This window comes from Astatotilapia calliptera, chromosome 15 (assembly GCF_964374335.1).
Source record: "Astatotilapia calliptera chromosome 15, fAstCal68.1, whole genome shotgun sequence".
In the NCBI taxonomy this organism is placed as follows: domain Eukaryota; kingdom Metazoa; phylum Chordata; class Actinopteri; order Cichliformes; family Cichlidae; genus Astatotilapia; species Astatotilapia calliptera.
The window spans coordinates 10,153,523-10,166,993 of NC_137436.1; the positions used below are offsets into that span (position 1 = coordinate 10,153,523).

General features: G+C 43.1%; 1 protein-coding gene across 6 annotated transcripts in view; it reads left to right on the top strand.

The window, feature by feature from the left end:
- LOC113037383 (prospero homeobox protein 1) overlaps positions 1–13,471 on the top strand; it is a 53,806-nt gene that overhangs the window by 27,579 nt on the left and 12,756 nt on the right. For 5 of the 6 annotated variants that reach the window (XM_026194387.2, XM_080289708.1, XM_026194392.2 and 2 more), the window contains one exon: positions 1,458–1,639. In XM_026194387.2, the coding sequence (XP_026050172.2) occupies positions 1,458–1,639 (182 nt within the window). Of the gene's footprint in view, positions 1–1,457; positions 6,457–13,471 lie in introns of those variants that run through there. The other variant, XM_080289709.1, reaches the window with a different exon arrangement.

Consider the following 13,471-nt stretch of genomic DNA (forward strand, 5'->3'; position numbering starts at 1 on the left):
TCCGTGAACGACAAGCAGCCCAAACAATGAATTATATCCACTTTTATCCCACCAGACGGGAATTCAATATTTGGGGAATTGGGTTATCTTTCGTTTTTTTCCTTTCCCTCTCTCTCTCTCTCACTCCGTCAAACACACACAGACACACAGTGCACAAGCTCCTTATTCACAACTCACCTTTTCACTTGAGTAGTGGACAGACACACACACACCAACCAGACACACAGGCATCTTAGCCTCCATTCATCACCCCGAGGGGGGTTGGTAGCTGTCCCATGTGTGTTTAAGTGCATATGTGTGTGGTTGAAGAGGCCTGTCGGTGTGTGTGGGTCCTTGTCCATCGGTGTGTGTGTTCCAGTGGCCACTAACCTTGCTGTGTCCTGACACTCCTGATGAGTATCTGCAGGACACTGGAGGAGAGGAGTGGAGTACGCACTGTCAGGCATTTGGGCAGGCTGCTGCTGTATGTGTGTGAGACAATATGTGTTTGTGTGTGTGAGCATCGAGGGAGGCGGGCAGGCAGACAGTCAGCATTATCCAAGCAGGTGACCCCTGAAGGCTGCGTCGCCCTGGAGCTCTGAGTCGAGGAAAGAGACTCAGCCAAATACACCAGGGTACCCGGTGCGTGAGTGTGTATGTGTGTGTGCGTGCGTGCAGCGAGCATTATGTAGAGCTCTGTCACAGTACAGGATGTGTCATCTCCTTGGCACAAGGAGGTGTGTCCGCTGGTGTGTGTGCTCACACCAGCATAAGCGTGTGTGTCTGTGTGTGACAGAGTGTTGGCTTGGGGGAAGGTGTCACAGATCTTTGCCAGACTAATCATCTCCATGGTGTCGGTGAGCGCTGCTGTCAGGGACACTAAAGAGGCAGCGTGTCTCCCCGTTCCCAAAGCATTTAGTACTTCCTCTTTCGCCAGCACCTCTCTGTCGCTCTTCAGCTCCGCTCTCTTGTTTGGTCGCAGATTTACAGTGGGACTCATAAACATGTCACGCCCGCCACGCTGCTGGTGGAAGGTGGGGGAAGTGGGAGGTGTGAGAAACCTGAGAATTCGCAAGAAGTGACTTTTCTCAGGCCAACACCTCAACCGGCGTTTAAGGAAGTAGCGACTCAAGAGACAGGAGATTTATGGTTTTACATCCACTTTGAAAATATGAACATATTCTACAACTGGGGGGGGCGAAGACTGTCGCTGTTTGGGAAAGTTGGTTTGGGTTTTGGCAGTCGGTCAAGTTTCGTTCCCATTTTCCTCAGTATTCAGTGGTCGAAACACTTTTAGGGTTGGCATTATAACGAAGTGCCTTAAAATCAAACCACTACAACGGTGCTTTTGTGTCGAGTGACATAAAGGACGCAAACTTTGCAGTGAGTCTTAAAATACCTTAAAATAGGATTTCCTCCGTGTACTCCTCACATCTGTTTACACAATTGCTCATTCCTTCCTTTCTGTGTTCGCGAAGGTCCCTGATCGTTTCCTGGAGGTGGCAGAAATCACACTGCGAGAGTTCTTCAATGCCATCGTGGCCGGCAAAGACGTGGACCCGTCCTGGAAGAAGGCCATCTACAAGGTCATCTGCAAACTGGACAGCGAGGTCCCAGAGATCTTTAAGTCCCCAAACTGTCTCCAAGAGCTTCTACATGAGTAAATTTCACCTCCTCCTCCTCTTCCTCCTTGCTTACCGCTTTGCGCTTTCTTTGTTTTTCTGATTTCATAGAATTTCAAAATTATATTATGATTTGTTTTTTTCCCTTTTCTTCAACTTTACTTTTGATTTCCTGTTTTTTTTTCTTGTTTGTTTGTTTTTATTTTTATTTTATTTTTTTTGAATGTATGAAAGTTATGGAGTAGCATTCCCAATCTAAAGCCCCTTGTGGCAGTTCCTAAATGACCTAGCTATTGTGTTCTTGTTCTTATATTATGCTGGTTATTATATGTTTTGTTTTTCTATGACTCTGAATTGAAGAGGCTCTGATCTTATTGGGTGTTTTTATTTTTATTTTCTTGGACCGTGTGAACACTCTGTTTGGCCTGTTCTGTGATCAACACTAACGGCGCCCTCCATGTGTGGAAAGAGTTCCCGAGTTCCCATTTATACTGCTAAGAACATAGGCTGGGTTCCCTGAAGACTTGACTCGTGGCACCCACAGAGGCCCCTCCAATTCGGGGGGTATCCATGTGAACTGCCCCACCCTACCCCCTCTTTCCCTAATACAAAGTGGGTGCCTAATAGACTGTGCTATTGAAGATGTCCCTAACAGGACAGGCACATGCACACATGCACACAAAAAGCAAGGCCTAGTGAGGTTGTTGACTGGACTAAAACTGGACTTTTGGTACTGGTCTGTGAGACTTGGACCAGTTTCAAATAGCTACTGAGCTCTACCATTTTTCTTTTTCTTTTTTTTTTTGAAGTGTGTTTTCCCTGCAAATAGGGGCATTGTGTTTATTGGGTGTACATTATTATTTTTGATTACTATTCTTATTGTTGTTGTTTATGATTATTATTTGTCACTACTGCTTGCTGAAGATTGGCACTTCAAGATTTGTTTGTCCCTTGATGCCGTTGCTGAAAGAAATAAATTATTGCTATGAATATTATTCCAAAAGATTTTTAGATTCTGAAGTATTTCCCCCCTCCTCCTCCTCCACCTTCCTCATTCCCCATTTCCTTCTCCTTACTCACTTTCCTCAGTTTGTTCATCACTGGCGTGGACTTTGGTTTTGTTTTGTTTGTTTCGCTGTTTGGTTGCTGGGGCAACTTTGCTGGATTTGGATTTTATTCCAGGGAATTTATTAGAGTGGGCTTCTCTATTCACCTGTAGTGACAAGCTCATCCTGCACAGGATCAGTCCAGTAATGATGCTAAAAATAACCAACATAGTCTAAAGAAACATGAAGTAAATAAGAAGTATTTGGTAAAAGTGTGTTTTCTTGATTTACTATAGCTGTTCCACCTTTGAAAACTAATCTGCTCCCCCTTAAAGAGCACTTCTTCATCTAATAACAAAATATTTTTCTACGTCTGTGTTCTGAATTAGTGAACATACATAATAAGTGCAAGTCTGATTTTTTGTTTTGTTTTGTTTTTAATTTTTATAGCACTAAACAGCTCACGTGAAAGAAGTTAACATATTTACACTGCTGGCTCTTAATGTGGTTAGCTTATATATGGTGTAAATGGCATTATGAAGTTACTTTAATAGCAGTCGATACTTGAATATATCAAAACCTGAAGTACCGGTTTGTTAACTGAACAGACGTGAAGATAAAAGGAATCTATTGAGGCTGATAAACAGCCGTTTATTAATTCTGCCTCAAGTAGAACTTACCCTGATGACAACACACACACACACACACACACAATGCTCCTTCCCTCTATGTTCACCTGCTGCTGAGTGATTTAGCTTCTCTCTCAGTGCAACAACATGAGGTTAGAGGTGAGCACTCTTCCCCCAGGGGGTAGACGGAGAAGCTCTCAGCACTACAAAGACCAGGGACAAAGGCGCAGAGCAAGGAGCAACATGCACCTGAAGCCCTCTGCTCTGTCCTGCCGTCCCACACCGGCAGCTTTTAAGACCCAAAGTGTGTCTCTGTTCAAGCCACTGTGCCCAGTTTGTTAAACGGCATTCCTTTCACTTTTACCTGAAGTTCTAATCCCAAATTTTTTCACTTGAGCTGAACTTCTATATGTACTGTTTTTGATTTGTTTTTTACCTTCACCCATCCTCTCAGGCTGTTAAGATTTTACGAAGCAGTAAGTATTAGATATTAGATGACCTTTTTGAAGAGGTAAGTTTGAAGCAATGAGTGGACTTTGATATTTTGCTTGGTGCGTGCGAGCTAGCTGGTGATCTCACCTTGCGACATTGGCTTATAGTGTGTCTGTGTGTGCGGCACAAAAGATCAAAAGGGGCAGGTTGCTTAACCTGCTGACTTGTCTAAGCGAGACAAAAGGCCTGACAAAAGAAGGCAGAGAAAGACAGAGAGCTACTCCCTTCATTATGTCCCCCTTCTCTTCCCCGGACAGTGTTCTTCTTAAGATCCGGAGCCCTGAGAGAGCGAGCGGCGCACATTTCTCACTGAAGGATGGGCTAGGCCCTGCATGTCTCAGTCTCAAAGCACCAGCCAAGGGCTCTAAAGCGCCACAGACAAAGGATAAAGAAAGGAAAGGACACTTTTATCTGATGCGCAGATTATTATCGTTCCATGCCCTCTCCCTTCCTGCAACTCCACCCTAAACTTAAAGAGTTCCTGCGTCTAAAAAGATTAATTCAGGATAATGAAGAACTTGTGTGCAAAAAAAAAAAAAGGAAAAAAAAAAAGAATAAATAAATAAAATAAGGATTAGCAAGACCTTAACGCCGTGTTGAGAATATTTTTGTCAGGTTTTGTTTTCTGGGGTCGTTTAATTTTTAGGATAACATTATTGAAATGCATATATAGCCTTTTTTTTATAATGTAAAGTATAAATCTATGGGAAAAAATATATAGTGCAAGTTCTTTGAAAGGCACTGTTAGAAACTGTTTCATAAAAGAAATCCTGAGGGTATTTTTAGTGACAGTTTTGTTGCAATCTGTATTCTGAATGAGTTGTTGGTAGATTAGGAGCAATAGTAGTAGGTTTTTTGCAGGTTTTGTGACCAGTTTTTCCTTTTGGTTTCTTTACCTTTTTTGTATTGTGCTGAATGGCTGTCTTCTGGAGATCAAAAAAAGAAAAGAAAAATAAACTTGGAATACCTTTTCAGAGTATGAAATATTGTTGTCGCTGCTGTAAATACTGTCAGGATGAAACAAAGAATAGCTGTACAGATTTTTTTTTTCTATTATCACTCAGAGTGCTAGAGAGGGGTGAGTGGTTAAAAAAGGAAAAAAAAGGAGACTTCACCCACTCTCCAACTGGACTCATAAGCACTCTTCTGAAATATCCACAGAGGAGTGGGGTATTTTTTTTGGTTTATTTGTTCCCCCCCTCCCTCTGCCATGCCTTTAACGGGAAACGGTTTCCCATCGGCAGTGCCCTTGAAGTTGCACCAGCATTCATTTCTTTAATTTTCCGAACAGAACGATGCATCAGACGAGCGGTGGGGTAACGGTGGGGTAACGGTGATGTCACAGCGCGGCCCGTTGGCAGCCTGTGCTCTTTGTGTCATCCAAAAGAACAAGGGCAGATTTCCGCCAACGTAGCTCTAGATTTGACCCAAGAGACAGACAGGAACTCATTGTCATCAGAAGACTAGTGCCATCCATGGATGGGGAACACTGTACAGTGACAGATTAAAGGGGAAAAAAAAAAAAAACCCAGATTGCGGATTGAAGGGGAAAAAAAAAAACAGCGATTTGTACCCCCTTTTCACTGGGTTTAAAAGTTGATGAAAGTTTGGAATTTTGTGGAATTTCTGTATGCTTTGCAGTACGTGCGCATGTGTGTGTGTGCACTGTATATGACTGCGTGTGTCTGCGTGAGAGAAAAGACCGATTATGAGAACCTGTGAACCAGTGTGTGACACAATTCTCAACACTGTGGCCCCTCCCCCACCCCTGGGAGTACCATCCTGACATGTAAATGACTCTCATTAAGCGTTTGGCAACATGTGTTTGGTGTGTGCGCATGTGTGTGTGTGTGTTGCGATAATTTCCTCTGATCTGTTTTCTGACCTGTTTGAAAGAGGTTTTTGTTTCTCGATGCTTTCAGTAGTAATTCCTTTTTTATTATTATCACATTGCTCCTCTTTTATTGTAAATATCAATGACGTGGACTTACAGTGATAAATACTGCCTTTGTATAACTTTAGCAATATGTTATGTAAATAATGTTTTGTTGATGCTTTTTGTATGACATTATTATTCAATTTTAGTGCAGTAATTCCAACTGGAACAGCCATGTTTTTCGGATACAGTCTGAATAGTTACACAGGTTGTAAAAATAAAACTCATGACATGGCTGCTTTTTTTTTTTTTTTCCTGTTATCGGTGTCTATTTGTCTTGCAGATTTTGTGTAATTTATTGGTTTAATTTATCCTAATTTATTTGATGTTGTTTCATTTTGTTTTTTCAAACAGGGAAGGCTGTACTGCATTTGAATAAGTAGAACCAACTTAAAAGATTTTACACTTTAACGAATTTACAATTTCAAAAAAGAAAAAAAGTTAAATTGACAGAAAAGATGAGTGGGGATTTTGGCAGCTACGTGAAACTGGACAGTTAAAACAAACAAAAAAAACTGGATTTGACAGGGCAGAGGGTGGACTTGAAAGCCGAAACTAGTTTGAAGCAGTTTTGTATTTTCTCTTGAGATTTTTTCCTTTGTATTGCTTTGGCCCAGCCCAAAAACAACCAGTAGTCAAATTGCCTTTCGTGCCTTCACCCTCTATGAACTGAATGTATGTGCAGTATATATGCAAGCTTGTGCAAAATGAATAAAAAATTGAAATAAAAATGAAAAAGAGAGTGAAAAGTGGCAGCTGTTTGTGGTTTGTTTTCTGTGTTTGTGTTTAAAGCATGGGGGGGGGGGGGGGGGAATCTGACTTTATAAAGATATCTATACTTAGAAATATACATGAATGCTGTAAAAGCTGGTGCTTTCAGTGAAGAACATACTAGCAGAAATCTATTTTGTTCCGCTAGCAAGCATTAAAAAAAAGAATCATGGAAATTGAAATAATCAAGTGATCAATTTAGAAGTGCTGTGGTAATTTCAGTTAGTTTCTGTATAAGCTGATGGGTGTATAAAGCAGTTTATTGGGTTTCTGTGGCCAAAAAGCAATGGGGTTCAGCTAGTAATGGCCATAGTTGAGAGTTCTGTAATGACTAATCAGCTTCAGGGTAGCTTTTAAAATTTGAATGTAACAAATTCATTTAACCGCATGATAAAAGGGATAGGAAAACTGCAACAAAGGGGATATCTTGTCAAGAAAGACAAAAATAATAGAAGAATAGAAGAAGAATAACGGTATGATAACAGTCAAATCTTTTTTAGAGTAACAAAATGTTATGGATTATCGAAGGTACACCGTTTCATGCTGGGAAATCTGTCAGTACTTTACTGTAATTTAATGGTGAATGGTATTCGCTTGAAATTTACTACCTTGCTTCCCAGGTTTTTTGGTTATCAAAGGATCACTGGCGACAGTGCAATTTATTCTGTCCTGTTTGAGTGAATCAGAGCTGTCCTGCTCGCAGAGTGATCATTAATTAGGAGTTTGGCTGCAGAGAACCGTCCTCCCATCATAGTTTCTCTACAGGCTCCGGAGACAACTGCAGGTGCTGCCTCATCAGGCTAAATGCAACAATCGAGCACGGGCGCACACACACAGTGAAGTATTCTCCTCATTAGAAAAAAGGGTTGCAGGAAATAATTAAAGGATTTATGAAAGACTTTGTAAAGTGGGAAAAGGGGGATTATAAATGTTTAGAAAACAGTCTGAGGACCGAGCAAAGAGACAAACCTCTTGAAAGTGAATTCACAACTGAAGCTGAGGAGTCGTCGTTTTCATTATTAATCTGTGGTTATTGTCTCTGTCACGCTTTTTTTAGTAGTGAGAAATGCTGTGAAGCAGTTGCGTTTCTATTGATCGGCTAACAATCCAAAAGAAATGAAGATGAGACGCATTGTATATGTTTTTATTCAAAAATGTGTCATCATTAATGTTCATTATTTGTCCATTGAGCAATTATCCATGTAATCGTTGCAGTTTTAACCAATAAATTATGTGCGTGTGTGCGTGTTTCTTCAAATTACAATAATGTTTGGCCACAAAAAAGAGACGCTGATTAAAAAATCATTTTACAAGAAGATGCATGACTCATCCCGTTATATTTTCCCTATTTGTTAGTTTTCTAAAAATATGTGTTTGTGAGTTTAGGAATCACTTACGAAGAACGTGGGACTATTTCTTTTCTTTTTTTTTTAAAGGCACGGTTCGCTCTCTCTGTATCATTTTGCTTTTTTCTTATGGTGACCTCGGTTGTACTCTCCACCACGCCTGCCCGTTGCTGTTCCTTTTCTTCCTTTGTTCTTGCCTGACTGCTTTTCACTCTTTTTGCTTTGATGCTCATTTTTGGAGTTGCTTCTTTTGTGTCTTTCTTGCTTGCTTGCTTTTATTCTTTTCTCTCTCCCTCTCTCTCGTGTTCTTTTTTTCCCTCTCGTCCTCTGCCTGCCTCCCTGCGCTCGCCTTAACCGGAGGCTACAGCTCCTTAGGTTGGGCTGAGACAGCATCTTTGTACAACACCGACCGTCTGCTCTGTAATCAAATACCATCTGTCGCTACATCTGAAGACTCACTCTCTCGCTTCCTCCTCCGCGCACACACACAAGCTCGCAAGCAGGCACATGCACACACACCACATCTGTGCTTCCTACTCTTGAACATTGTGTGTGCACCTGTGTGTGTATGTGTGCGCGCATGGTTTATGTACAGTGACCCGTGTACTTACAATCATTCCACCTGATTCATTCTTGGCCTGCAGAGAGGAAGTCACTAGAGTCACTTTCCCTGCTTCCTGTTTTTTCCACTGACCCTGCTGAGGGTTCAAAGGTCATTGTCTTCAGGTATCCATGTTTGTTCTGTGTGTCAGAAAGACCTTGGCTGCCGTATCACACAGGAGATAGTGGACTTTAGCTCCTCAGTCTTAGATCAACGGCCCACTATCTCAAAGGCTGCCAGCCTTTCCCAATGTTTGTCCAATGTTTGTCCCTGCTCTGGCACACAAAACGTTGACATGGTCCCCAAGGTCCCTATCCAAGTCCCTCCTCCCTTCGTGATCACTTGTTATCACACACACTCAGGTTCAAGAACATTTTCCATTTAGTTAAGAGTGTTGTTTTAAGCTGGAAAGGCTTCCTTTAAGCTTTCATCATGCATTTAGTCTAAAAGTGTGTTTTACAGCTCTGTGGCAGCGAGGGATTTACAGCACGCCGACCCAACAACAAATAGAAGAACTTTTAGTAAATATTACCACACACAAGAGCTGACGTAATTCCCCGTACTGGGGAACCTTTGTGATGAAGAAACACAAGGACTTAGGATTTCATTTCGATTTCTTCTCTGTGCAATCCTCCTACTAATGACCAAATGAGCTGTCCACTCTTTGAAACATTTTGACACCTACTCCTGCAAAATGACTGCGGGCTAAAAGCCTGAATCGTAGAATAATTCCGTCCTTATACAGATAATGGACATTTGCCCGCATTTGTGCATCACCTTTTCTTGCTCATCTGTGCTTTTATTTGATTATTGGACCTATAATTAAACAGAAAAAATGATTCGGGTTTAATCTGAAACCATGAAAAGCGATTTCCGCAGTGCACAGATTGATGGATTCATTCTGCATGTGTTGGTGATTTAACACTGGATTTCAGCTATTGTCGATGGAGCAGCACACCGATCTGCTCCAGAGCCACTGGCAGAATCATGGGATTAACTCTGGGCTGCCCACATTTTGGCACCAGTGATGGGGACACCTAGTGGTTAGTATGCACAGTTTAGACTCACTGATTTTTTTTAAGCATGTCCCATCTTGTCCCTATTTGCGCGCTTCTGTTTATTCTTCATTCACTTATTTCTTCAATTCTTCTGCTTTCATTTTTCCTCCATGTGTGCAAATTCGTTTGTGCAATTGGAAGATTCCAGTTGGGCAGCTCATTGTGGCCTCTTTTTCCTCCCAGTCTCCCTCTCTTTCTCTCTCTCCCTGGAAGGCTTGAACGCAACTGGAGCCTCGGAGGCTCAAGAGAGGAGCCTGGGAAAGAAGGAACAAAGTGCCGTCCATCTGCAGCTATCACCACTCTGCACTTCCTCTCCTCTCTCTCTCTCTCTTTCTCCCCCTGTTCTTCCCTCCCTCGGTTACCCTCTCTTCCCTCTCCCCACTGGCCAGCGCCCCAAATTAAGACTTCAGACAAGAAAATGGGCTCAATAAAAAAGGGAGAGAAAGCGACAGAAAGAGAGAAAGAAGGAAGTCCGTAACAAGCCAAGAGGAGCAAGGCAACAAAGCCTCTGTTGTTGGATGGCAGGGCCCCACTGTCGCTCTGCGAGGAACTGTCACTGTGTCAACTTGGACCTCTTGTTGCGAGGAGCACAAACACAAACCATCAAGAACGAGTGCACAAAACACACACACACACCGACAGAAAACATGCTGCGGAGGAGACTACGCGCGTGCTTCCATAACCACAGAATAAAAATAAATAAATAAAAAGGCTGCACAAAGATATGGGATGTAAACTCAGAGACACGCACGAACAGAAAACATGCCAAGCACATACTGATCATCCAAATTAGTATAGACAGTGTAGGTGAGAAGACAGCAACTGTGAATCCCCGCAGCACCCCTTCATTTTAGCTGCCAAGAAATGTCACAGGGGGCGAAGTGAGAAGGGAGGGACTTCCCTGAAAACTGAAAGAAAAGTGAATGTTTGTGAATGTGTGCACATGTGAGAACATGTGCTAAAAGTAGCCAGTTGAAAAGAAAAAGAAAGAAATTTTTATATATAAAACATATCAGCCCACTGAAGACACCCACTAAGGCCGTGAGGATGAGGTGGGTGTCCCAAGGGCAAACACCTGTTAACAGGTTTTATGAAGCACGCACACACAAACACCCAGCCTTGGTAGAGTTCTCAAATAATGCTGAAAGACTCCCTTTTAGATGTTTTTCTTCATTAAGAAGCTCTTTAATCACTTAAAGAAGATACGTTCACAGGGAACGTGTTTGTGTGTACATAACTGTGCATTGGGGGCAGAGATAGAAGCTGAACTGGTTTGGCTTCTTCCAGGCTAAACTGGGTCTAGTGGGTCCAAGACAGATGGCACTCGGGGCAAAGCCAGTCTGGGATCTCTCGCTCTCTCTCTCTCTCTCTCTCTCTCTCTCCATCACTCCCTCATACACACACACAAACACACATCTCTTTTAATAGCCATTATTGGCATCCTTTGCCTCTTCCAGATCCCTGAAACAGAAATCACAGAGCCCCATTATATTTCCTTTTGACCCATTTGGCAAGATGATGGGAGCATCGAGTGCTGGATTAAATGGAAAGCAGTTTATAATCCAGTAATTCTAATGTTTTAATTACTTAGATGAACAGGAGGTGTTTGAGCAAAGGCTAATCTCTGAGACATAAGGGTGAGAGAGAGAGAGAGAGAGAGGCAGAGAGAGAGAGAGAGAGAGAGAGAGAGAGAGCGATAAAGGGTGGGGGGGAAATTTGTCTTATTCTTTGTAATGCACACATAGGCTTGCTTATGGAATTTTAGCTGCGTATTAAAGTTCATCACCTGTTATCAACGCAGATTAAAAGATTCACAGACGTTATAATTGACATTAAGGTGAGCCCACCAGGGCTGAGGTGCGAAACCATTATCATGATTGAACATCGCAGCGCATTTGCACACAGTCTACGTGGTTCTAGTTTTACGTTTCTAAACTACATTCACAAGTGTTTTGACTTGAGATCTGCTGTATCTTGAGCGACACCCATAGCTGTAACTGATCCCACAATTGTCTTTGATAGCCACCCCTCCTGTCAATCAAGCAGTAGGACAAAGGCTGCTAAAGCAAGGCTGATGACCTCATGCCTGGGGTCTGCTCCATACCGAAGGGGTCTTAACACCGTACAACTTGCCTTTTGTGTCTGGAGCCATTTTTCAGTACCGAGAATCGACATGCAGTATCTCTTGGGGTTCGGGATGCATGCACATACACACACACACACACACACACACATCCCCTTGATCCATGGGCTGGAGCGTTGAGCCAGGAGTGAGCCTTAAGACAAGGAGTGACAACCGGGACAGCTGCAAGGGTTGGAAGCCAATCTTATTCCAATCCCCCCTTCACCCATCCCCGCTACCCCCAACCGCCACCACACACACACACACACACACCGTTCCACAACCACAGCCTCCAGCCAGCCAAACAAGCCATTGTTTCTGGCGAGGGCCTGTGGTATTTCATTTGTCATGAAATGGATACGGACACGGGATGACCATGAGGTTCTTTCTCCAAAAAAGAAACTGCTACCGCTACTGCTGCTGCTATGGCTGCTGAGCACCGACTGCAAACTCACCTCATCCTTAACCTTCTAGTGCAGTTTGCCCCAAGCACCTTGCTATGAACTATTAATAAACCTGCTTTTTCCAAGGTAGAAAGGTAGGGAGGGGGCGGTCCGAATGGTATTGTTTTCCAAAGGAGGATAAGAAGAAGGAAAAAGAGATAGAGTGTGGGAGGGAGGGAGGTCAGGCTATGTGGCAATGTGTTTTTATCATCCTTTATAGTCTTCACTTTCTCAGGTTTCTGAGCAGACTTTAGACAGGTTAGTCTTATGAGCCAGGTAGATCACCAAGGTCCTGGTCAGCTGTTGTCAGTCGCTGCTTAGGATGAGTTTGGTTCTGTGGGTATTATGGCAGAGGGGCGATATCAGCCCCCAAATAATTGGCCAACCTTTACACGTTCACATGGCTGCTTGATGCTAAGCTGCTAGCACATGCCACATCCCAGAGAAACTTTCAGCACGTAGTTAAGAGCAAAAAGCAGGATCTGACAGCTGAACTTCTCCAGGCATGTATGAAATCAGCAAAGATGCTATGATGTTCATCACCCTTGCAGTTCCTTCACCTTTAGGTTTCCATGTCCAAAAGAGTTCATGGACATTAAAACAATACCCCTCTATCTCCGTCAAGGGCATTCCTTGGCACAACAATAGGACCATACCCTTCCATATTTTCCTTTCCTCCCCTCCCTCCTCATTCTCCAGCCCCTCCATCAAAGAGCATTCCAGCTCCAGAGCCCCCTAAGCCCTTCACTCTGGGCCTGTCCATGTGACACGGCACGCAGACAGTCATCTTTAAGAATTGATTCACTCTGGTATCCAAAGCTAGGGAGCTTGGCTGCCAAGATACCCAGCATAGGCGCCACTCATGGGGTCCAGGTACACAACAGCTGCTCCCCAACAATAAAGGCAAAAAATGGAAGGCACTTAGGGAGAAGATGCAGCCCTAACCTCTATCCCAAGCCTGAACTGGTCACCTTGAGCCAGTTGTTGCCTGCCAGCCTTCCGAGACGACAAACCAGAATACAACTTTGAGATGAAGTTAGTGGAAGGGGGATGAATATTGAAAGGCATATATAATTCGCAAGAGAGACAAGAGAGAGCGGGCAAAAGAGGGAAGGAGAAATATTTTTATTTCCTTGGAAGAATTGCAAAGTGACAGCTGTGCGACCAAGATTGCACAGTGACACATGGAACACCATAAATAAGACAATGGCATGTTGTTTTCTTCTGAGGCACATCGTCTCGCTCGGAGGTCAAGTGAAGGAGATGCCAGCCCATTCCAGAAACCTCACACACATTATGCACACGTAGAAGTAACCTCAGGAATGCCGTGATACTACAGATATAGATCACAAATCATGCGGAAGGAGACAGGTGAGATATTACCTCACCTGAAGTGTTTCCATAAACTCCAGTGTACCAAAGCCTT